Source organism: Canis lupus, chromosome 30 (assembly GCF_003254725.2).
Source record: "Canis lupus dingo isolate Sandy chromosome 30, ASM325472v2, whole genome shotgun sequence".
Lineage (NCBI taxonomy): Eukaryota > Metazoa > Chordata > Mammalia > Carnivora > Canidae > Canis > Canis lupus.
The window spans coordinates 2021602-2048523 of NC_064272.1; the positions used below are offsets into that span (position 1 = coordinate 2021602).

At 39.1% G+C, this 26922-nt stretch overlaps 1 protein-coding gene across 29 annotated transcripts in view; it reads left to right on the forward strand.

Moving 5' to 3' along the window:
- Positions 1–26922, forward strand: part of FMN1 (formin 1) — a 433877-nt gene that overhangs the window by 90327 nt on the left and 316628 nt on the right. For 24 of the 29 annotated variants that reach the window (XM_049104448.1, XM_049104447.1, XM_025473306.3 and 21 more), the window contains one exon: positions 19005–19183. The exons of 3 other annotated variants lie outside the window; for them this stretch is intronic. In XM_049104448.1, the coding sequence (XP_048960405.1) occupies positions 19005–19183 (179 nt within the window). Of the gene's footprint in view, positions 1–15828; positions 15925–19004; positions 19184–26922 lie in introns of those variants that run through there. 2 more of the 29 variants (XM_025473330.3, XM_049104451.1) reach the window with 2 other exon arrangements.

Sequence of the window (26922 nt, forward strand, 5' to 3'; positions counted from 1 at the left end):
ACAGGACAGATTTTTGAAGGGCTGAAACATCTAGAGCCCTGGTTCTCAGCTAGGTAACATATAGCAATGTCTGGAGACATTTTTTAGTTGTCACAACTGGCTGGTGAGGAGGAAGAGGTGCTCCCAGTAAGGAGTGAGTAGAGGCCAGAGATGCCACTAACAGAACATCTTTCCACAATGGAGAATCATCTAGCCACAGTGTCAGCAGTACCAAGGTTAAGAACCTTGATTTAGAAATAGGGAAGATGAGAAGCCACTGAGGTGACTGAGGAATGAGCAGTGAAGTAGGAGGAAGAGTTGGAGAGTGTTGAGGAAGTGGTTTCTAGAAAGGAATGGCAAGGAAACTAAAAGTGTGTTCAACTGTGCCTGATACTACTGCAAGGTTTCATGGGACAAGGCCTGAGACTTAGCCACTGGATTTGGTAAGATGGAGGATCTGAGGATGCTCCTGTAAGATTCTAAATGCCTTTGTATATGTGCTGCCGAAGTGAGCACAATTCTAGATTCCTTTGAAGGCTGATAGATTCAGATAATGAGATTTAGACATTTTTCCAAAATTAAGTGCAGGTCAAACAAAGCTGCCCCCCACCCTTTTGTTTTAAGCCACCGAGGCAATGCCAAATGAGAAGTTTGGTATTCTCATTGCTTGGCCTTTTTGTGTTTATGATGCACTGATGTAAACTAAATGACTGGAAGAAAAAGAAGAGAAAGTAAATAGTATCCATTGAAAGAGAAAACAGAAAAGTAATTTGTCAATCTCTAGATATCCCAATATTATGTAAGAAAATATAAGGTCAGGTAAGACTCCCTGTTTATCCACCTAATTGCGAGGCCATAAACTGTGCTTTCTCCCATTCATTACTCATTTCAAGTTATTCTTGCCTTTAGCCAGCATTTTAGCTGCTTTGAGGTTTTCATGGGGAGGAGGGGAGGGCAGGGACAAACCTTTACTTTTGAGAGGTCTGAATCCTCAACAGTCCAGATTAGGTAACATCATGAGAGTCTTCTGCTAACCTGTCCTCAGACTCCTCTTATATCTCAGTGAATCCCCAGTGATTCTGTTTCCCTTTAATAGGATAAAGTATGCTACCTATTAATCATAACCCCGCCCCCCATTTTTTTGCCTCTTCCTGGTTTGAGGAGGTCAAAATGGCCCAGAGAAAGTCTCTCTTTCTAATTCTGGGGGTGACCTCTGCCTCCCACACCTCCCCAGTGGGAGCATATCTCCATTTGACAATGAAATATCCAGAGCTCCCACAGCATCTGGCCTATAGTCATTAGAATCATAATAAAAATGTTTAATGTTAACCTTTCAGTTTTTGGTCCCCAGTATCCAGGAAGTGGGAAACTATCCTTTACTGGTCCTCAGGTCAGAGCATGTACTTGATGTTTGAAGACAGCTCCCCAGCTTACAAAATCCTGCCTCCACCATCTCTTAGAACCCACGGAGAGGGTCAGTCTAACTTCTGCTCATCATGGAAGCCTTCACAATGGGATTTCAACATTCTTCTTGCCTTTTTTTTTTTAATGGTGCAAATAGTAAGATTCAAATTGGCAATGTTTTGAAAATAGAAATGAGGGGTGCCTGGGTGGCTCAGTTGGTTAAGCATCTGCCTTCAGCTCAGGTCATGATCTTGGGAGTCTGGGGATTAAGCCCCTCGTTGGGCTCCCTGCTAAGTAGGGAGCCTGCTTCTCCTCCCTCTGCCTTTCCCCCAACTGGTGCTCTCTCTCTCTCTCTCAAATAAATAACATCTTAAAAGAAAATAGAAATTAAAAAAAAAAAAGCTACAAGAAAAACAGCTTCAAATCCCTCCAACCAAGTAGCATCTTTCCTAATTTATCTTCAATTATCCATTTTTTTCCTTTACTATTTTCTCTTTTCAGTTAATTTATACTATCCTTGATTCCATTGCAAATTGTGAAATTATTTTAGAATTAAACTATCTGGAATTAATTACTGCAGGAATAGATTGATGTATGTTACCAGTTTCCCTATTAAATATGTTTTTATTTCCTTTCATTCTGAATGGCTGGAGCCATCTTGGGTGTATCTCCTGTTTCAATTGTGCTGAATCCACTCAAATGTCTTTCTCCCCTAACCTTGTACTAGAGTGGTTGTGGCTTTCCCTAGGAATTTTCTATATCCCTCTCACTGATAGCTAGGACTGTCATTTCAAATAAAGTAAGAGAAAATAAATTATTTTGTGCCTCCATTCATCAGTGGCAAGTCACTGCAGTGGCTCATACTATTATTTTAAATGACAAATTGTGAAAATTTGGCAAGGAAGTCCACTTCTATGTAGGTAAACAAAATGTAAACCCACAGGAAAAATATTACCCCTGAAATACTTGTTAGTGCAATATAATTCAATCAGTCTTCCTCACTCTTTGGAAGCCATTATTGACAGTCTTGTGATTATTTATAATTTCTTAGAAAGAAAAAAAAAGTTCCTATTCTATTATTTGTTTAGTGGAATCATTCCGGAGAATGTTTATCATGAACTGGAATATAGTGATAAGTTCTTCTTGACTGAAAAACATATAATGAATTCAGTTCTACTCTTAGTATAGATTTAGTTCACTTTTGGATCAGTTGCTTTCCTGAAAGATTTGCCTATGAAGTTAATTTTCTTTTAGTAAATTGATTTTTCTACTGACGTGCATTTTAAATTAGAGCTGTGTTTTCTGATAAAACAGTAGTCCCTGGACATAGCATAATCACATTTGAGATAATAGCAATCCCCTCAGGAAAGAAGGCAATTTCCAGATTTTGATAAAATGGAAAAATAAGTCACCAAATTGAAGATGATTAGAGTTAATTTTATGTTTCACCAAGTAAATTCACCGTATAAAGGAAAATAAAATATTGTGATTTAGCTGAACAAAGCATTATGGAAAGATCCCGACTCTTCTAATATTCTGTGTGAAAATATGAAAATCATTTTGGTGGCTTAGGTTTTTTATTGTTGTTTTTTGTTTTGTTTGGGGGCATATTATAGTTTGAAGGGTGAATGAAAAACAACGAAAATATTTCAAAATGAATACAGTAAAGTATGAACCATCCATTTGAACTTAAAAGCGAACCCTCTGGAGAAATGGGAGTCCTGTGCCATTCTTCCTTTTGGCTGTCCATGGTGTCTAATTCAGCACCAAACCAAGGGAAATAATGTTAATAGTAAGGATCTATGCGGTATTTATGGCATTGAGTTTCTCACCTTTTACTTTCATAAGTTGTACTTTGATAGACATCTTATCCCCTTTTTTTTTAAATATTCACCTAATTATTTTAGAGAGAGAGAGAGAGAGAGAGAGAGAGAGAGAGAGAGCATGAGCAAGGGAAAGGGCAAATGGAGAGGAAGAGACTCTCAAATTGACTCCACACTAAGCATGGAGCCTGATGTGAGGCTCATCTCATGACTGCAGGATTGTGACCTGAGCCAAAATCAAGAGTTGGATTCTTAACCCAGTTAGTCACCCAGGCACCCCTAATATCACTTTGTAATAGATCTTGATTAACAAAATTATTTTTCTACCAGGACAGATGCACACAAACCATTATTGGTTAAAGGATAGAACATGTGTAACCTTTTAGAATGGAAGTCAGCAAAATTTTTGTGTAAAGAGACCGATAGTAAATATTTTTGACTTTGCAGGCCAGAAGGGCTCTGTCGCTGCTTTTCTTTCTCCTCCTCTCTTATTCTCACTCCCAGCCCCTCCTTCTCCTTCCTTTCCTTTAAAAATGAAAGAAATGCAAAACCCATTCTTAGCTCACAGGGTATACAAAAATGGCCTGTGTGCTGTATTTGGCCTTTGAGCCATAACCATCAACCTCTGTGTCAGGTATATATTCCCAAATAGTTCTGCAGAGATGTATTCCAATTTACTCTTTTACCAGGAATCTTAGAAAGTATTTGTTTCACAGTAGCTTCCTTGTATTGTTTCAATATTAACATGGACATTCATTCTGTACTATTAACATGGACATTCATCTCTGTACTATTTGTTCCTTAATATTTTTCAAAATATGTAACTTTACATTTACCACTGGGTTTTTATTTTTTTTTATCTTTTTTTTTTTTACCACTGGGTTTTTAAAGATGTTTTTGTACTATAGGCATTTAGTACTCTAGGTCCAATTCAAAATATTCTATGGAAGACATTCGTTTTGTTAGGCACTGAAATCAAATACATGTATCTCTAATGTATGAGAACCTAAAATGGCCAAATTGCACTCTGAGCTTCCTAAGAAAATCATGACTACATTCCCTAGTAGAAGCATTGCTCCGTGGGTCACTAGGATCCAAACCCAGCAAGCCCAAGGTTGCCAGGATAAGAAGCAAAAATTATGCAAATGATTTATTAAGTATAATATTGTAAGGGGCTAATCTACCTTTGGTTTCCAGACTTGTGTGTTCTGAGAGGAACGACACAATATTTTTTCTACTAGTTGAAAACATATGCTACATTCTTGGGGTAATTGCAGAGATCTGTGCCATGATAGAAGATTTGAAAGACGTAGGGGTGGTGATTTATACCATGCTCCCATTTAAATTCTCTTTTGGCTAGTGAGGAAACAGATGGCTTTCAGAGAATAACTGGATTCTTATAAATTTTATTACATGGGATGCAATTTAGAAGTGCTGTTTCAGACATGGTATCCTTACTGAGTGTTATCAGCATAGCCTCTGGGAGCTAATATGCATTTATTGATTTAAAAAATGCTTTATTTTCATGCCAATCAATTCATCTTCATCTGTAAGAGACAGCAGTATGCCATCATTGTCTGACTTTAGGACCATGACAATTTACCTTTTCTCTATCATAATATAATCTGAAAGGAGTCTAATTATTTTGATTTCTCTTAAAAGATTACACTGGCCCATTACATCGCTGCTATTATTCTAACTGGGCATGGCAAGCGTCAAGTAAGCAAGCACCCTAGATGCTTTAGTAATACTCAAGCATGCTACAGGGTAGGAAATAAACACCATTCCTGATGCCAATGACTCTATCAGTCAGAGTCCTGGCAGAAAATAGTTGGTACATTCAGAAGGGTTTAAACTGAGAATAACTTAATGAAGAGATTATGTCCAGACCAATTAAGAAAACCAGCTTGGGTTTGTAAGGTTCCTAGAAGCTAGCGACAACAAAAAGCCATTTACCAGCCCTAGGCCTGAAGAGGGAAAAGGTGGGTGAAGAGTATTATAGGAAGCTGGTAAGAATTGGAGCATGGAAGAGGGTTAGGTAGCAAAAGATAGGGTTGCTGAAAAAAGTAGCCACCACTGAAGTCTCAATCCAGTAGGTGTGGAGTGACAAGATCTCTTTCTTCTTTTTGCTCTCTACTTTCTTGGTTTTTATGTTAGATGTTCTCAGCTGTCTTGTGATTGTTGGTTGTACATGCTTAAGTTCTGGGGACTAAAAAGTTGCCTGGAAGCTCTGAGTGCTTGTCAGAGGATCTCAGATTTGAGATTTAATATAAAGGTGATCTGGGAGGATCGCCTCCCAGAGGAGGCCTAGTGGAGCAGCAAAAGCTAAGACATTAAGGTCGTTTGTAGCAACGTCCACAATAGCCAAACTGTGGAAGGAGTCTCGGTGTCCATCGAAAGATGAATGGATAAAGAAGATGTGGTTTATGTATACAATGGAATATTAGCCATTAGAAACGAGAAATACTCACTATTTGCTTCGACGTGGAGGGACCTGGACGGTATTATGCTGAGTGAAATAAGTCAATCAGAAAAGGGAAAACATTATATGGTCTCATTCATTTGGGGAATATAAAAATTAGTGAAAGGGAATAAAGGGAAAGGAGAGAAAATGAGTGAAAATATCAGTGAGGGTGACAAAACACGAGAGACACCTAATTCTAGAAAATGAACAAGGGGTAGTGGAAGGGGAAGTGGGTGGGGGTTTGGGGTGACTGGGTGATGGGCACTGAGGGGGGCACTTGGTGGGATGAGCACTGGGTGTTATGCTATATGTTGGCAAATTGAACTCCAATAAAAAATAATAATAAAAATAAATTAATTAATTAAAAAAAAAGTTAAGACATTAGCATTTAGTTTTCAAGAAGAAAATGGTTACCGAATCCTCTGTTTTCTGTGAATTGACCATGCATCAACAGTGCCTGATATGCCCTAGTTCAGGGAATAAATGTTAAGATGTTGACCAGCATGGAAGAGCGGCCATCACTAAGTAAGTAAGACTATAAATTTTCCTCTGATCACCACTTTTGCTACATCTCAGATGTTTTCTAATTTCCCCTGTGACTTTTTTTTTTGACCTATGAAGTTATTCTTCAAATGCGGTGTCTAACATTTGGAAATTAGAAATTCCAAATATTTGGAATTTTCCAGGTAGTTCCACTTATTATATCTGAATTTAATTCCATTTATCAGTGTAACATATTTTTATGATGTTGATATTTTCAGATTTATTAATGGTACAGTATGTTGATGATTTTGATAAATTCCATATGCACTTGAAAGAATATGTATTCTGTAGTTATTGGGTAGTGTATCTTATAAATATCAATTAGGTAAAATTGGTAGCAATGTTGTTTAGTTCTTCTATATTCCTACTGATTTTCTATCAACTTGATCTGTTGACTACTAAGACAGGAGTATTGAAATCTCCAAATATAATTGTGAAGATAGATAGATAGATAGATGATAGATATCTCAGACCAGTTCTGATAGCTTTGCTTATGTATTTTGAAGTTCTGTTACCAGATACAAACTGGTAGTTTAGGATTTTAGGTAGTTTAGGTAGTTTAGGAAGTTTAGGATTGCTCTTTCTCTCTGATAAATTGACTCCTTATCATTATGAAGCTTCTCTCTTTATTCCTGGTAACATATCTCATTTCAAAGTTTATTTCTCCTGATATTAATATAGCCACTCAATCTTTCTGTAATTAGCATTTGTATATATAGCTTTTTCCATCCTTCTACTGTACCTTATTTATAATTTTATATTTAAAATGAGTTTCTTGGAGATGATGTATAATTGAGCCTTACTTTTTTACCCAGTCTGATAAACCCTGACTTTAAATTGGAGTGTTTAGGTGATTTATATTTAATGTAACTATCAGTATAGTTGAGTTTTAATCCACTTTCCATTTGTTTTTCTTCCTTTTTACATAATTTTCTATCTTCTTTTAGCTAGAGTGCTTTCTAGGATTCCATGTTATATCTACCATTGGAGATAGCATTTTTAAAAACCAATAACTCTAATATGCAAATTTAATTTATCACAGTCTATTTTAAATTATACTGCTTCACACAAATTTCTGACTCTTAAAACAGAACATTTCCATTTCTGCTTCTTGAATGTGCTGCAATTGTTGTTATTAGCATCTCTTATGTCCATATGTTATAAACCACACAATACATTATTTTTATTTCAGTTAATTATATTTTTAAATAACTTCAATAATGAGGAAAATGTCCTGTGTATTAACTTACATGTTTATAATTTTTGGTATTTTCCAAATTTTCTTCTGATTTTTTTTTAAAGATTTATTTATTCATTTTAGAGAGAGAGTCAGGGGGAGGGAGAGAGGGAGAAAGAGTCTTAAGCAGACTCCTTGCTGAGTGCAGGCTCATTCTCATGACCCTGAATCATGATGTGAGCTGAAACCAAGAGTTGGACCCTCAATCAACTGAGCCACCCAGGTGCCCCTCTTCCGATTTTTTTCCTTTTGCCAGAAAAAAAACATTAACAATTTTTTGACATTTCCTGTGGTCTTAAGTCAGCTGAAGATGAATTGTCTGGCTTTTAATTGTCTGAAAAATCTTTGTTTTCCTTTCAGTTTGGAAGATATTTTTACTGCATGTCAGGTTCTAGGTTGACACTTGTAATCCCTTATCTTTCAGTATTTTAAAGTTGTCATTCATTGCCTTCCAGCATGCATGTTCAGCCAAGAAGTCCTTAATTATTCTTTTGTTTGGTTTCATATATAATATTCTTTTCTTGGCTGCTTTTATAATATTCTTCTTATCACTGGCTTTTTACAACTTTATTTTTATAGTTTCCTTTATGTTTATCCTCCTTAAGGTTCATAGAGCTTCTTTGATCTGTGGGTTTATACTTTTTGTTAAATTTGGAGAATTTCAGCCAGTATTTCTTTTTTTTATAATAAATTTCTTTTTATTGGTGTTCAATTTACCAACATACAGATTAACACCCAGTGCTCATCCCGTCAGGTGCCCCCCAGCGCCCATCACGCATTCACCCCCACACCCCGCCCTCCTCCCCTTCCACCACCCCTAGTTCGTTTCCCAGAGTTAGGAGTCTTTATGTTCTGTCTCCCTTTCTGAGATTTCCCACACATTTCTTCTCCCTTCCCTTATATTCCCTTTCACTATTATTTATATTCCCCAAATGAATGAGAACATACAATGTTTGTCCTTCTCCGATTGACTTACTTCACTCAGCATAATACCCTCCAGTTCCATCCACGTTGAAGCAAATGGTGGGGATTTGTCGTTTCTAATGGCTGAGGAATATTCCATTGTGTACATAAACCACATCTTCTTTATCCATTCATCTTTCCATGGACACCGAGGCTCCTTCCACAGTTTGGCTATTGTGGACATTGCTGCTAGAAACATCGGGGTGCAGGTGTCCCGGCGTTTCATTGCATCTTTATCTTTGGGGTAAATCCCCAACAGTGCAATTGCTGGGTCGTAGGGCAGGTCTATTCTTAACTCTTTGAGGAACCTCCACACATTTTTCCAGAGTGGCTGCACCAGTTCACATTCCCACCAACAGTGTAAGACGGTTCCCTTTTCTCCGCATCCTCTCCAACATTTGTGGTTTCCTGCCTTGTTAATTTTCCCCATTCTCACTGGTGTGAGGTGGGATCTCATTGTGGTTTTGATTAGTATTTCCCTGATGGCAAGTGATGCAGAGCATTTTCTCATGTGCATGTTGGCCATGTCTATGTCTTCCTCTGTGAGATTTCTGTTCATGTCTTTTGCCCATTTCATGATTGGATTGTTTGTTTCTTTGCTGTTGAGTTTAATAAGTTCTTTATGGATCTGGAAACTAGCCCTTTATCTGATAGGTCATTTGCAAATATGTTCTCCCATTCTGTAGGTTGTCTTTTAGTTTTGTTGACTGTATCCTTTGCTGTGCAAAAGCTTCTTATCTTGATGGAGTCCCAATAGTTCATTTTTGCTTTTGTTTCTTTTGCCTTCGTGGATGTATCTTGCAAGAAGTTACTGTGGCCGAGTTCCAAAAGGGTGTTGCCTGTGTTCTCCTCTAGGATTTTGATGGAATCTTGTCTCACATTTAGATCTTTCATCCATTTTGAGTTTATCTTTGTGTATGGTGAAAGAGAGTGGTCTAGTTTCATCCTTCTGCATGTGGATGTCCAATTTTCCCAGCACCATTTATTGAAGAGACTGTCTTTCTTCCAATGGATAGTCTTTCCTCCTTTATCGAATATTAGTTGACCATAAAGTTCAGGGTCCACTTATGGGTTCTCTATTCTGTTCCATTGATCTATGTGTCTGTTTTTGTGCCAGTACCACACTGTCTTGATGACCACAGCTTTGTAGTACAACCTGAAATCTGGCATTGTGATGCCCCCAGATATGGTTTTCTTTTGTAAACTTCCCCTGGCTATTCGGGGTCTTTTCTGATTCCACACAAATCTTAAAATAATTTGTTCTAACTCTCTGAAGAAAGTCCATGGTATTTTGATAGAGATTGCATTAAATGTGTATATTGCCCTGGGTAACATTGACATGTTCACAATATTAATTCTTCCAATCCATGAGCATGGAATATTTTTCCATCTCTTTGTGTCTTCCTCAATTTCTTTCAGAAGTGTTCTGTAGTTTTTAGGGTATAGATCCTTTAGCTCTTTGTTTAGGTTTATTCCTAGGTATCTTATGCTTTTGGGTGCAATTGTAAGTGGGATTGACTCCTTAATTTCTCTTTTTCAGTCTCATTGTTAGTGTATAGAAATGCCATTGATTTCCGGGCATTGATTTTGTATCCTGCCACACTACCAAATTGCTGTATGAGTTCTAGCAATCTTGGGGTGGAGGCTTTTGGGTTTTCTATGTAGAGTATCATGTCATCGGCAAAGAGGGAGAGTTTGACTTCTTCTTTGCCAATTTGAATGCCTTTAATGTCTTTTTGTTGTCTGATTGCTGAGGCTAGGACTTCCAGTGCTCTGTTGAATAGCAGTGGTGAGAGTGGACATCCCTGTCTTGTTCCTGATCTTAGGGGAAAGGCTCCCAGTGCTTCCCCATTGAGAGTGATATTGGCTGCGATCTTTTCGTAGATGGCTTTTAAGATGTCGAGGAATGTTCCCTCTATCCCTACAGCCCCGCAGCCCCCCCTCCGCGGAGCCGCCCCCGAGCCCCCCGAGCTGCTCCGGGTCCCGCCGTGCGCGCTGCAGCCCTTAGGGAGCTCGGCGCATCTCCCGGGGCGCAGGTGTCTGTTAGTGTCCCCGGGAGCCCGAGGGCATCCTCGCCCTCCCGGGTCCTGCTCCACCTCCCCGCGAGCCCCTTTCCCCCGGGAAGGTCGGTGCAGCTCCTGCGTCTCCGGGACGGGGCTCTCCTGTCCTGGGGACACTCGCCCCGGCCTCAGCCCGGCTCCTCGCGGGCCCCTCCCCCTTGGAGGCCTTTTGATTCTTTATTTCTTTTTCCCCCGTCTTCCTACCTTGATAGAAGCGCGAACTCCTCTCACTGTAGCGTTCCAGTTGGTCTCTCTTTAAATCTCAGGCCGAATTGGTAGATTTTCAGGATGATTTGAAGGTTATCTAGGTAATTTGGTGGGGACAGGTGACCTGGGGACCGTACTCTTCCGCCGTCTTGTCCCTCCCCTCAGCCAGTATTTCTTTAAAAATTTTCTTCTGTCTCTCCTTTTTAGCCATTATTTCTTTAAATATTTTTCCACTTCTCTGCTTCTAATTTTATATATGTTAGACTGCTTGATATTTCCCAATAGGTCATTGGGCCGTATTAATTATTTTTAGTCTAGAAATCATCTCTTCAACTGTAAGCCCAAGCAATTATGAGGCTCACTTCATTTGTTGTACCTCTTTTAAGGATTATTGAACTGCACTGCTTACTATCAAACATTTAAAAATAGTTGTTTACTATATTTTGTTTAGTTTTTAATTATTTATGGTAGGTGGTTAATTCTGGGCTCTGGGTTCAGGACCCTTTCTCCTACATACTGTTTGATCCTGGGTAAAGTTATCTTCTCTGTTTCATTACTTTTCTCATCCTTAGAATGTGATTACTTTATACCAACCTTGCAGGATTATTGTGAAGATTCTCAATAACACATAATGTATATAAAGCATGTGACACATAGTAAATGTCCCATATGAAGGACATAACTCACCCCTAAGAAAATAGATTTGTGAGGAAAGAGGGAGTGATAAATTAGGCCTCGGCTAAGATTGTTGGGATCAAGTGCAGGCCTGCTCTTTAGTAATGATGGTCGTTGGAAGAAGGAAGGTAGAAAAGCTCTAGTCCCTGAAACACTTGGCAAAGCAGGCCGTTTAAGAATCTGTTTCAGGGCAGCCACTACTTAGTCGTGCTGCTGAAGAACTCTTCACTTTACTTTCACATCACTGGGTAGTCAAGATAATTTCCAAACCTCTCTGGTTCAAAGGACAGAGGCTATTTGTAGACAACTAGATCAGCATCACTAGCTCTGTGAAATCAACTGTTGGTCAAAACAGCCTGGATGGAGCTAAGTCCAACATGGGAATTGACTGTATTATATACCAATCTCTCTCATAATTTAACATCAGAAAAATCGTGATCAGCCCTGAAGAATATGTATGTTTCCCCTCCTTTTTTTATTTTTTAAAGATTTTATTTATTTATTCATGAGAGACACAGAGAAAGAGAGGCAGAGACACAGGCAGAGGGAGAAGCAGGCTCCATGCAGGGAGCCCGACGCGGGACTCGATCCCAGGACCCCAAGATCATGACCTGAGCCGAAGGCAGATGGTCAACTGCTGAGCCACGAGGTGCCCCATTTCCTCCTTTTTTAAAAGGGATTTATTTATTCCAGAGAAAGAGAGAGAGCATGGGGGAGGAGCAGAGAGACAGGGACAGACCTATTGGGAGTTGAGCAGGGCTGGAGCTGAGGCTGAGGGATTCTAGTGGGGAGTCTACATGGGGCTCCACCCCTCAACACGGAGATCACTGGCCTGAGCAGAAACCAAGACTCTAACCCTTCACTGCCTCACCCCTCCTCCTTTTGATAATAGAACTGCTTTGTTTGCCAGGACACTCAAAGTCATATTGTGTTCTTAATCTCTTAAATGTTTACCCTTAATATTGACATATGTGCCACCTTTTTTTCTTTGTCTCAATCTTGTTATGCATATTCATGTTTTGTGTCTCTCTTAAGATCCCTTCCTTTTGGAAAAAGATGAAAAAAAACTCATCATATATTTTATAATCCAAGCCTTAGTATTTTATAGTTTTTTTCTTTACTATACCTCCTTAGCTATTAAGACAATTAGTAGCTATGTCATATCTCTTCAAGAGTTGGATTCCCCATTGGTATAGCTATTCCCATAATAACTGAAACAATGTGATATAAAGTGGAAAAATGTGATTCAAATTTATTTAGAATGAATATGATAAGAAATGCATTCTGTATTCTTGTTCTTCACTTCAGTAATATTTTTTGTTAATGAGCAAGTATCTTCCTTAACATCAAATATACCAGGATTTTTTGAAACAGGCATTTGAAGTACCAACATCTAATTTCCTCAGCATTTACTATCTGAAAATGGACAGAGGTTTTTATGTCTCAGGGAATCCTACAACCTTCCAAATGTGATTTTCTCTTAATCTTTTCTGCACCAAACCTTACTTAGAAGCATCTTCTCCTACCTTCCCTCCGTTCTAAAGCAGAGTGACTCAGCATCATTTGTGCTACTTTAAAACACACCCCTGTTTTCCAGGTGTTAAAATATTCAGGATAACTATAGCCACAAATGAGTTTCCTGACTTAAGCAATATTTGTCTCTCACTTGACATCTGTATCCCTTGCAGGAAAAGATCATGGAGAGAAGTTAGTATAATAATAATCATAGAAATATACATATATTTATGTACCTCCTTAAAATGCTATTTCATTTAAATCTTTGCCTATAAATAGTTTCATTCATGGCCCAAGGCTCAAGTGTTTGAACTTTAGGGAAGATATGTCATTGGATGTCATTTCTAAGGAAATGCCCTGAGGAGTTGCTCTTTTGGAGGATGATCAGCCACTTACTTACTTGGAGCTATTGCATTTGATGATGTGAATTCTATTTTTAGGACTTAAGCAGATTTGGGATCTGCTGCAGTGGAGTGCTACCATGAATTCTTATTAGCTTAATTTTTCTTCCCTTTATCTTCCTAGACAAAGAAATAGTCCTTAATATGGGTATGTGATGTTTAGTATGGCCTCATTGTGTACAGGCTTCTTTTCTTTATTTAAAACCGGGATTTGTCTGCATCCCCCGTCAATCTGTCACCCCTGGCCCAAGTAAAGTTTCCTGGAAGGAAACAATTTTGAATACTGCTCACTAGCAGGCATTTTCTTATTCTTTTCTTTTTTTTAAAAAAGATTTTATTTATTTATTTATTTGAGAAAGAGAGAACACACACACCAATGGGGGGGAGGAGGGCTAGGGAGGGAGAGAAGCAGACTCCTTGCTGAGCAGGGAGCCCTGATGAGGGGCTCCATCCGAGGACCCTGAGACCGTGACCTGAGCCAAAGGCAGACGCTTAACTGCCTGGGCCACCTGGGTGCCCATAGTTATTTTTATTTTATTAATGAGGAAATAAAGATTCAGAAAGGTTTATTAACTCCACTAGTTTCAAACAACTAGTAAAAGTCATAGTCAGGAATTGATCCCACCTGTGAAAACATTCACATTTACTTTTTATCAGACCTCAGTGTTCTCTCATCCATGGATTGGCAATAATGCTGTTCTCTAAATAACATAAAAGATTTCCCTGGAACCTGGATTTTAGTCTGCCTTTGCCATCAGGTGGGTATGTTGGAGATACCACAAACTTCTTGGTTTCAGTTTCATCAGGTATAAAATGAGCAGATAAGAGACGTACAAGATCCCTTCTAATTCTAAATTTGATTTCATGTCATTTGACTATAAACATAACTTAAGAAATTCGAACATTGCATTGGTTGGATGGATATGGATTCCTTCCTACTTCCTGGTCTACCCCATAGCCTTGTCCTGCCCTTGTACACCTTCCACCTCCACCTGCCTGTCCTTGCCCATAAGTTTTCCTTCCATGGACTTCTTGCCAGGAGTTAGAGACTGGAGTGGATGGATAAGGTGAATTCTTAGAATTAAAGCTACCTATCTGCTTAGGACACTGTATCATTCAACATCACAAGGAATGAAAATGGGGGCAGTGGGATTGGCAAGTGGTGATCTCAAATTGACAGATACCAGCCATGAGACTATACTTTCACCAAAGCTCTGTCTCCCTGGATAAAGGCATGAATAATTACACATAAGCACACAGCCTCTTTACAAGTACTTAACAATGTCACTTCCCATTAGCTGCACATCTAGATTGCTGTCTTTTGCTTGTAAGTACATGTTTGAATAACATAATGGAAGACAACCCGTCTACCTTTACATATCAGTTCTGATATTCATGGTTGAGAAAACTGCACCTCTTTGGATTTATTTTAAGTCAATATGATGGATGGCCCTGGGAATTACAGCACAGGAGGAAAAAAATTCAAGAGAGTCTCAGGCTAAGGGTTTTTTTCCCCCCTTTCTCCTTTTGAAAGCATAACTACTTCATCACTGCTGTCAAGTGAGGGCTCAGTGTGACAGGAAAATTGAAGGAGGAAGGCTGAAAGGCACTGTAATTTTGTTCCTTAGGGACTTTTGTCCAGATTTGATTATATGGTATGTTTGCAAACTTCTCTTTAGAAGTGGATTTAGACATGTTTTATATATGTATGTTTCATACACATGTATAAATGTATTTATGCATTTATATATGTTCCTTAGATAATTAAAGACAATGCCTGCTAAATAAAGTTAATTTTTCTAATGAAATAGTTTGAGTGTGAATCTTGGTATGAATGAGGACATGGATATGCCATGAGTTTTTTATTATTTTCCAAAACCTGATATATCAAATCATTTTTTTAGGAGGAATTATTTTTACAAATGTATATTAATAGCCCTTAAGCCCTTTCAGCTGAAATGGTTCAAAGTTTTTAATAGAGATGGTGCTTCTGGTGGGGAGAGATGATAGTCTATTAGGGAGCTATTTTGAATAGCCTCAAATCTCAAAGGCTCACAGCAAATATTTATTGTTTTCATTCACTGTCTGACGAGTTGGTTGGCTGTCATTCACTTGATCTGATCTGGGTTCATTCTGCAGCGGAACTGTGTTTGGATCTTCTCTGTGTGTCTCATTTGGGCTTCCTAGCACATGCTTGTCACATGGTGATGGCAGAAACACAAAGCAGGGGGAAAACCACAAAATGCCTCCTAAGGTCTGGGCTCGGAATCAGCATCCTGTCACATTGCCCACATTCAGTTGGCTAACGCAAGTCACAAGGCCAGATCCAACATCCATGGACCGGGGGAAATACACATCTATGCCAGTGGGAGGAGCTACAGACGCAACTGGAAGAGGCCTTGGGTGCATACTCAGAATTCAGGGAGGCAGTGAAGCAATGGAAACAATAGTCATCATCATCAGGAAGGGACACTGATTCTGTTTTGGAATAAACTGCTTCCAGTTTGAAATGGCTTATTACCTTTCTTTTCTGTTCTGTTGTATTGATAATTGACAGCAAAACCCCAGTCTGATGTTATAGGTTAGCACCAGGAAGTGCAGCTCATCACTTGAATGGTTGGGAAAAAGCACACACTTTCAAAGTGGTCTCCAGGTAAGCTGCCCTGCCTGTACTGTGTCTGTGCTATATGTTGTATTAAACAGTGGTCAGTTGTAGCATTAACCCCATGTGCATGTGTGTTTCATCAAGCTATTGAAATGTCTTTGAGAAACAAAATAACCAATAAATATGGAGTGGAAAATGGACTTAAAATATGCACATGGAAGGGAAAGACATGATTGAGTTGAGGAGACTGTGCTAAGCTTTTTGCAAAATGTTCAATGAAAATATAACCCTTCAAAATCTATTGGTGTCATAAAATTAGATGACATTTGCCCATTTGACAAAACATACTTACCTAATTTCAGGTAATTTTTTTTCTCTTTATTAAAATTTATTCATTTGAAGAGAATAGTGTGGCCACTACCTATGTTAATCAACATGGACATTTGCTTTATTTTCAACTGTTCAAAAAACTTGCATTGATTATATTAAAACTCTCCATTCAAAGACTTATTTTGTAAATCTGTTGTGTCCTTTCTACTGGTGAATTTGTCATTTGCACCTTGGCCCATTCCTGTCCTAATGATCTTTACCGAAATGTTTACATGTCACCGTTGTACCTTGTGCATTTCCTTCCTTCATAGGGATATTGTCTGGTTAAATATTAGATGTTAAAAATTAGCCTTTCAATTGAAAACTATCTCCAAAATGAAGTTGCTTTTCTTTGTCTGTGCCTAAACTTGATGTTGTCTTTCCTCTGCATAAAGAGTGAATTGGATTGCACTGTACACCTTATCAGTGAAGTGTCAGATAGCCTCTGCAGGGTGTGTGAGTGTGTTTGTGCATGCACCTGCATCTCATCCAGGGACACCAGACCCTGGTTATTATGGGCATTTCTCACTCTTTTATACCTAAATGACGAACGTCCAGTCACCAGACAATGTGCCTCTGATGGTATAGATGTCTTGCCTTAGATGTTGTACATCATGTTGTTTGTGATCGACATATTACGTTTTGTGTTGTATTAATCTGGGGAAACTTTACCCAAAGTCAGCAGCTCTCCCAAAATCAAGATGAAAAGTAGAGGGATTTGGAAAGAGGGGATGGGATTAGTAATTAACACATTTCTGAAGATGAGGGAGCATAGTGAGGGTCCCACACACATCTAAAAAGGTTGATTTCCTCTTTCTTGCCAGATATAAACAGTAGTATTCAAGGAGGGAGATGAGACCAATAATTGGAAGTTAACCAGAGGCAGAGCTTTCATCTCTCCATCTGTTAAAGTACAGCCGGGATGACTTTCCTCTCAGGGTCACTGTGAGGATAGAGGGCACATGCTTAGCAGGGCGTTCCTCTCCTCTCCATGGTCTCTTTAGGCAGGAGCCCTTTTCTGTGTCTTCTGAGCAGGAGCGGTCACACTCTGCAGTGAGGCCCTGAGCAAAAGCCCACGAGGCAGTCTGTCTGGAGAGAGTAGGTAGTAAAGAGTATAAGGCAGGGGTGAGGCCAGGTGAATAAAAAGGCCCTCACTGTAGGACATCTGGCTGAAATGAGGGAAGAGCCCGGTTATGACTTTCCAGATATCCCAGGTCTGCAGAGGAGATGCCTGAGGTCTTGGATCCTCATTTTCTCAGTGGCTACAGAAAAGTGTTCTGTCAACAAACAGCCTGTCAGGGGGCAACTGTGGCGATGCCGTGACCTGTATCACTTTTCACCCTGAAGTGTGATTGGAAACCAACCAACCAAACAAGCAAACAAAAAGCAAAGCCTTGGCTGTTTTCAAATTTTCTCTCTTCGAAAATCCTACTCTAATCTGAAGGAGAAGCATGTTAGCCCACTTTCCTTTTGCTAGCTAACTTCTCATCAGCTCAAATCACCTGGTATGTCAGGTTTTCAGTATGGCCAAAGTCGTTGGCTGGCTTTGGGCCACTCTCAAAGAAACACTATTACAAGGCTTCGGTGTGATAAATGCTCTAGCATATATTCAACAGTGATCTCTACTGCAGAGGATACTGAGCCTAAACCCTTCTGGCTGGTCACTTAATATTTTGCCAAGATTGTTTACCAGGAATTAAAAGAGACTTCCGGACTTGAGAGCTGTATGGGACTTTAGAGGTGATCTAATCTAGTAATTTCCAAACTACATTGCAGTGGAACACTAGTGGCTTCCAGCATGTTTAATGGGTATCCTTTTAATGGATTCTGTGGTCAAATAAGTTAGGAAAACACTATTAGAGTTATGCTTCTTTACTAACGGGCGTTTCAAAGTCTTTAATACACGAACATGAACTGTGGCTCTGCGGGATATGGCATGCAGCCTCTCACATTTATTTGACCATGAAGTCCTTTTGTTGTACAAGGTGTATTGCCATGTCAAGAATGCTGGGCAGAGACTACATAATCTAGTTATTAAGAGCAGGGGCTCTGGTGTTTAACTGCCTGGGTTCAATTCCTGGCTTTCCCATTTCTTGTTCTGAAGCAAATTGCTTAATTTCATTGTGCTTCAGTTCCCCCATTTGAAGTGGGAGCACTGATAATGCCTGCCTATAGAGTCATCTTAGAAACTGAGGAGCAAGGCTGAGAACAATGCCTGGCACATCCTCGACTATTATCATCCCAACATAGTATAGCTAAAAACTAGCATCAATACCCCCTTCCAGAGATGAGAAAAGTGAGTCCCCAGTAGTTCATGCATGCATGATAATCCCCAGAAATGAAGATGACCATGATGCAGCTCCTGCTCCAGAAGAACACACAAGCTAGTGACTAGTGAATGACTCAGGTAACACCTTTTAGTAGTGAATCCAGCAACTCAGGCCTCCTGACTTCTGTTCTGAAAGAGAATGGTCTGTATAGCCTGCATTGGTAAGCAAGGGTAGTGAACATAGAGTATGGCTAATAGACTTCTCTTTTTAAATTGGGTATGAGGGCAAATATTTTAAATTCTTTGTTAGCGTGATCCAGAAAGAGTAATCAAGACAAGCACTTTTGGGAGAAAGCATCCTCTAAAAGTGCAACCTAGGAAGGAATGTAGGAGGCAGTATGAAATGGCCCACGTAGGAGTCCCCAGATATGGCTGGGTTAGTGTTCTTCTAGCCACCACATCACTGATGGTCTTCCCTGTTTTTGTCTAGGCATCTCCTCTGAGGGTTTGTCCCGGGATTGTTTCAATGAGCAGACAGCAACCAGAGACCTTCCCAGCAGGGATGGAAGTGCATGGTTCCTGGGCTATAGAGCAGGGCCAGCCTGTCCATTTCTGCTCCACGAGGAGAGAGAGAAGCCAAACAAAAGTGAATTGTACTTGGATCTCCATGTAAGTAGAAATCTTTATGCTTGAGCTATGATTCTTTGCAGTCAACAGAGATGTACTTAATGTAAACTGTGTTCGTAAAACTGCTGAAGCTGCATTTTGTGTGTGGGTCATTGTCTAAAAATCAGTCGGTTGCAGAATACAGATGCACCTCCGTGGCCTGAAATTTGTGTGCTAGAATGTGACTGTGTCTACAATTTACCTAAATGTTTTCAGAGTGCTTTCCCCACATCCGTTTTACTGCCTAAACCTCATTGTGAGAGGACATGTTTGCTGCTTCTCACCTCTTAATATCATTTTTCTAAAAAGTTGAGAACATACGTTTGAGAACATCCTCCAGAGCAATCTTTTTTTTTTTTTTTTAAGACTTTATTTATTCATGAAAGGCAGAGAGAAAAGCAGGCTCCTATGCAAGGAGCCCAATGTGGGACTTGATCCTGGGACTCCAGGATCACACCCTGAGCCAAAGGCAGACACTGAAAAAGCTGAGCCACCCAGACATCCCATCTCCAGAACAATCTAAATAGCCTATCTTTCTCACACATTCCTAAACCTGTCTTTCTCTCCAGGGGCTCAAATAACAGGTGAACAGGTGGGTGGGACATCTGCAAATACAAGATGACTCCGCCCTCTCCCTTCTCATTCATCCCTGTATTGACATAGAACCATCAGCTACACTAGACAAAACAGTAGGCTGGGTTTTAGCTGCTTCTGCATTGTAGATGGCCTGATAGATTGTCATTGTCACCACCACATCTCTCAGTTTCTTTTCAGAGATGAGGATGAGCATTAGGTATCCAAGAAGGATTTTCTCTCTTTCTTTCTTTCTTTCTTCTTTCTTTCTTTCTTTCTTTCTTTCTTTCTTCTTTCTTCTTTCTTTCTTTCTTTTCTTTCTTCTTTCTTTCTTTCTTTTCTTTTCTTTCTTTCTTTCTTTCTTCTTTCTTTCTTTCTTTCTTTCTTTCTTCCTTCCTTCTTCCTTCCTTCCTTCCTAACTTCCTTACCTTTTTTCTTTCTTTCTTTTTCTTTCTTATTCTTTCTTCTTTCTTCTTTCTTTCTCTGTCCTTCCTTCCTTCCTTCTTCTTCTTTCTTTCTTCTTTCTTCTTTCTTTCTTTCTTTCTTTTCTTTCTTTTCTTTCTTTCGTTCTTTCTTTCTTTCTTCTTTCTTTCTTTATTTCTTTCTTTCTTTCTTTCTTTCTTTCTTTCTTTCTTTCTTCCTTCCTTCCTTCCTTCCTTCCTTCCTTCCTTCCTCCCTCCCTCCCTCCCTCCCTCCCTCCCTCCCTCCCTCTCTCTCTCTCTCTCTCTCTCTCTCTCTTTCTTTCTTCCTTCCTTCTTTTCTTTCTTTCTTTCTTTCTTTCTTTCTTTCTTTCTTTCTTTCTTTCTTTCTTTCTTTCTTTCTTTCTTTCTTTCTTTCTTTCTTTCTTTCTTTCTTTCTTTCTTTCTTTCTTTCTCCATTAACTTTAAAGCCCATTGGCAATCTTATGTCCTTGATTCCTTTTGATACCTTCCAACTCATTACTTTCAGGCCCAGAAGTATGTGTTTGATAAATGTGGGTTAGATCTGTAATGTTCGTTCATGTGACTGGATATTTTCTCAAACAACCCAAGGGCAGAGGAACTTTGGCCCTTTTCATAACCATATTAGCATTGTTATTTTAGAAAAGCATGCAAAATCCCAGTTATTGTAAAAGGAGGTTTGGAATGAAGCTGAAAGATGAAAATCTACAACCCTTTGTGAAGTGAAATGGAAATTTGTAATATTTTTGATTTTGGCCTTCTACTTCCAAAGTTAGGTCACGCATCTCAAGATGTGGTCAATGAAAGAAGTGTAACAGTGACATCTATTGGTCAGATTACTTTAAGCTGTGTTTGCTGCAATGGGAGGCTTGGGGTCTGAAAGTGTTGAAGTGGATTTTGGGTTTTTTTTGTTTTTGTTTTTTTTAAAGCTTATATTTATTTATATAATCTCTTCACCCAGTGTGGGGCTGGAATTCATGACCCTGAGACCAAGAGTCAGATGCTCCTCTGACTGAGCCAGCCAGGTGCCCCTGAAATGGATTTTGAAAGACTACTTTCTTTTACTTCTGTATTTTAAAAAAATTACGTTTATGTGCTTTTTTTTTTTTAACACATTGACTAAACTATGTATTTCTGGTTTTCCTTCTCCCCTGTGAATGAAATTATTTCTTATTTTTTCTTTTTTCAGTTATAAAAATCATACGCAGTCCTTTTAGAAATTTGAAATATGTAATAAAATTGAAAGAAAAGAAATAACTTTCAGCAGCCAAGGACAACTGTGAAAATTTGATACATTTTCTTTGTCAAGAAAGAAAGAATAATAATTTATTATTATATATATATTTTGGAAAATATTTTCCAAAATATTTTGGAAATATAATATATTCCAATAATTTTTTGGAATATATTCCAATAATTTTTTGGAAAATTACTGGAATTTTTTGGAAAATTTTTTGGAAAAAGGTATTTTCCACTATGTCTGACTTATTTTAAATGAGGACTTGTTTTAACATATAAACATAGGTTTTATATGTTTCCTCCTTTTTTTTTTCCTTTACCAGTTATTCTTACATTGCTTGCCCATATTGTTACATATTCTTTCTAGGTGTGTTTTAAATGAATGTGTAATATTCTATGACATTGCATCTCAAAAATATTTTAAATCATTCCTCATTATTTGATGTGACATTGTTTTCAATTTTGGCATAGTCCACAATTTGGAAACTACCAAACATATAATTTTTCCTATACTCCTCTTCCTCCCCCAATATTTTGGACTATTTCCTTAAGATAAACTTGGGATTATTAACTATGAATATATTTAGGCTTTTGATACGTATCACTGCATTAAAAAGGTCTATTTCCTGAACCAGACTTTAATGGTTTATATATTTATATATTTATAATATTTGTGTATTATGTTTTATATGGTGTGTGTAAATTATATTTATAAAATAATCACAAATATATTATAAAATATATAAATATTTATATTTCTTAGTTTTCCATACCAAGTTATACTTTTTAAAAATTGGCATAGTTTCTTTATTTTTTTTTAAGATTTTATTTATTGATTCATGAGAGACACAGAGAGGCAGAGACACAGGCCGAAGGAGAACCAGGCTCCCTGCAGAGAGCCCGATTTGGGACTTGATCCCAGGACCCCAGGATCATGACCTTAGTGAAAGGCAGACATTCAACTACTGAGCCATCCAGGCATCCCTGGGATAGTTTCCTTAGATTATTTCCTACATCTGTGGTTTTTACACCTTGGGCCCTAAGGTTCCTCACCTCCAAGTCCTCTGCCCTCTTCAGACAGTACAATTTAACTCCTCTGTTTTAAATATTGATATTATAAGCATGATGTCCATTTGAAAGGCTTCTACTCATTTAGTAAAAGTTTTGATCACCACTCCAGCTTGCAAGGAGGTCTTTCCTCTTGGGGGCGGGGGGGTCTTTGAATAGTAAAATCAGGGAGGCAGGGATCCCTAGGTGGCGCAGCGGTTTGGCGCCTGCCTTCGGCCTAGGGCGCGATCCTGGAGACCCGGGATCGAATCCCACATCGGGCTCCCAGTGCATGGAGCCTGCTTCTCCCTCTGCCTGTGTCTCTGCCTCTCTCTCTCTCTCTCTCTCTCTCTGTGACTATCATAAATAAATAAAAAATTAAAAAAAAAATCAGGGAGGCATGTATTGCTGTATGATATTTTGATCAGTTTTAAATGTTAGACAAGACTGCTCTGTTTTCATTTTCAGTTCTGGACCTGATTTGCTGCATCAATATCAGGAAGGTACCTTCCTCACCCTTTTTCTATAGTTACCCTGCTTCTCATTAGTATGCAGGGGTGATAGCTAAAACATTTAAGAGTTGATGGGAGTTTGACACCCAGAAATTAGAATGGCCACTGGCATTAGGGCTAGGACTGCTATTAAATTATCTTATTTTGGGGGGATCCCTGAGTGGCTCAGGAGTTTAACACCTGTCTTCAGCCCAGGGCATGATCCTGGAGTCCCGGGATCAAGTCCCACATTGGGCTCCCTGCATGGAGCCTGCTTCTTCCCTGCCTATGTCTCTGCTCTCTGTGTGTCTCTCATGAATAAATAAATAAAATCTTAAAAAAAATTATTTAGCTATACATAAATTTTGTGGGTTTTTTTTTTAATATATATAGAACCAGAAAGGAAATATTTTAGATGTTAGGGCCCATTAGTCTCTGTTGTAACTACTCTGATGATAAAAACAGCCATAGAGAATACATACATGAATGAGTGAGCTTCTGCTCCAGTAAAAGTTTACAGATGCTGAAATTAGAATTTTATCTAGTTTTCACATATCAAGAAATATATATCTTTTGATTCCGCCCCCCCACACACACACACCCGCACCATGTAAAATGTAAAGATCACTCTTAGTTTATGAGTCATTCAGAAACAGGCCATGGGCCAGATTTGCAGTTTGCCAACATCTGCTCTAGACCAAGAGGTGGAGATCTCCTTCACTTTCACTCTCAGCTCAACCACTGACCAGCTAGGGGACTGTGGGCACTTGTTTACTGTCAGTTTCTTTATCAAGTGTGTTTTGACACAATGGAGAGGAACAGGAACTGATGAAACAAAATACTATAATGTTAAATTTTCTGATTATATCATGGGATATAACATTGCTCACCCGAGCAATGTTAATATATGGGGAGTGGGAATTATTTAATGAAAACCAATAGATCTTAATATTCTCAATGTGAAATCTCTGTCCCCATGTCACAACTCTGATCGCAAGACCAAAATTTATCTTCTGGCTCTATTTGAAGGCTCATGCAACTTTCTGTACTTCCAGCGCTATCCTTCCCTCCTCGAGGTATCTTGACCTATAATATTGTATAAGTTTCAAGTGGACAGCCTAATGATTTGATGTGTGAATATATTATGAAATGATTACTGTAACAAATTTAGTTAACATCTATCCCCTCACAAAATTACGCATATTTTTTCTTGTGAGGAAAACTTTAAGATCTACTCCCCTTGCAGCTTTTAAATATGCAACATAGGGATCTCTGGGTGGCGCAGCGGTTTGGCGCCTACCTTTGGCCCAGGGCGCGATCCTGGAGACCCGGGATCGAATCCCACGTCGGGCTCCCGGTGCATGGAGCCTGCTTCTCCCTCTGCCTGTGTCTCTGCCTCTCTCTCTCTCTCTCTCTCTGTGTGACTATCATCAATAAATAAAAATTAAAAAAAAATAAATAAATATGCAACACAATATGGTTAACTCTAGTCACCATGCTGTATGTTATCACCAGAATTTATCAGTCTTATAACTGAAAGCCTGTACCTTTTGACCACCTCACCCATTTCCTCCACCTTCACCCTTTTCCCTTATTCCCCATTTCCTGCCTCTGGTGACCTCCAATCTGTCCTCTGTTTCTGTGAGGTGTTTTTTTTTTTTTTGGGGGGGGGGGGAGGTTCCACATGTATGTGAGAACAGAAGGCATTTGTCTTTATCTTATCTCATTTAGCACAACACCCTCTAGATCCATCCATATTGGCATGCACCATATTCATTTTTATTTTTATTTTATTTTTTTTTTTTATTTTTTTTTTTTTTTCACCATATTCATTTTTAGGTAATGAATAGTGAGAAGATACAGAGGTTCCATTGGGGAATGGCAGGAGGTAAGGCTGCTGTAGGGTAGACTCTTGGAGCCCCAGGGCACCATCTCTTTTCCAACCCGTGTGTATTTCAATGTTTAAGCAACCAGTGCCACTTGTTAGGGTTAGCATCAGTTGGCTGAATGTCAGCCAGGCTGCTGTGTGGAAAGCTGTTGGAGTGATTATCTTCTAGTCCTACTCAAATACTGTGGGCCAATCTGGTTGATCTATAAAACTCCTGAAAGACTATAAACTCAATGCACAGTCAGTTCCACATCTAGGTTGGAAGGTTGCTAAATATTGCATAGGACATACTTATAGTGAAAAAAATATTTGTTGTCTGAAATGCAAATTTAGTTGGTTGTCCTGTATTTTATTTACTAAATCTCACAAACATAGGTATCAATTTTGGGCACAGTGTCCAAATGCACCAAATGTGTGAATTGTCCTGGGGTAGCATCTCTATATAAGAACCCTTGGTCACCCCAGAGTGCACATGTAGAATATGAACATTACAAAGTGAGCTTCAAAGAGCAGTATCTTAAATCCACCCAAATAGGAGCTATCATTAGCCACATTCCTCAGTTTCTGGTACACCTCAAATGAGATGTGTCAAAGGCAACTGACTTTGGACAGACTAGAGAGCAAGTATGGCTTCACTCTTACAAGTGCCATCTCTTGAAAATTCCATCTGAGAGGAATTTTCACTGTGGGGTACGGTTTATAAGATGTCTATAAACACAGGACAAGGCTGGGGTAGAAAAGACACTAAAAGAAGTGTGGTGGGATGCCTGGGTAGCTCAGAGATTGAGCGTCTGCCTTTGGCTTAGGGCATGATCCCCGTTCAGGGATTGAGTCCCACATCGGGATCCCTGTGAGGAGTCTGCTTCTCCCTCTGCCTGTGTCTGCCTCTCTCTGTGTCTCTCATGAATAAATAAGTAAAATATAAAAAAATAATAAAATAAAAAATAAAAGAAGTGTGGCCTGAGATTGAAAAAAAGCTATGAAAAGCAAGAAAAGGTAAGCAGTCATCCGGGTTGTATATTGGCTGCATGAATTCTGAGAGCAGGCTTTTGCACACTGGCTTTGAAAACACAAAAACTTAACTCTTGATTTTAGACTTCAATGATCATCTCAATCACCTTCTCACCTGTGTGGCCATGAATTCTCGCTCCTAAATTGGGGTCACCGGCTGGGGAGGATACAATATCAGCTCCCAAGTAATTGCATCTCAAGAATGGAAGGATATAATTACCAAGGCCACAGCCCACCTCAAGTGTTTAAACAAGTAACAGACACTTTCCTGTATTGATCACCTCTTAAATGCCTGGCACCAATTCCTGTATTGATCTCCTCTTAAATGCCTGGCACCAATTCCTGTATTGATCTCCTCTTAAATGCCTGGTACCAATTCCTTTGAGGTATTATTATACCTATCATACAATAGGAAGAAAGGTTCAGCCAAGTCAAGAGGAAGGATTTGAACCCATGTCTGTAAGCCTAAACCTAACAGCTTAAATGTTAAGCTCCTCTACTTCTCTACTACTTTGGCTGTTTGTTTGTTGTTTTGTTTTCAACTTAAGAAACAAAGAAAGTCATTTAATGGATATAAATTAGCTCCCAGTGAGGAGTGAGAACCAGGCTCAGAATTAGATAACTAGAACTGAAGTCAAAATCACCCCACAGAACTCAGTCTACTGAAGATTTTGCAGCTGCTAATGTGGCAGACTGGATGCCTTGGCCTTGAAGACGTTGGTCTCTAAAATTAAAGGGGAAGTACTGACAAGAACATGAGATGATGTCATTCCTTCCACCTCACTCTAAATAGCAAACTCCAGAGCATTATTTAGGTTCAACAACAAAGAATGCAGGGTGCCTTTGCAGTCCATGGAGAAGGCCACGTCCTGGTCTTGTTTTCTTGGAAGCCAGTGAGAGCCACTCCAAGCTAAAGGCCCCAGATTGACTTGCCCAAATCAGTAACATATCCATGACAATGGGCCTGTATTTGCTAGTGAAGTGAATTCAGAAAACCAGAGTCATTTGTTTCCTGAAGAAGCATGTTTATTTGTATCTGTGAGTACATATGTG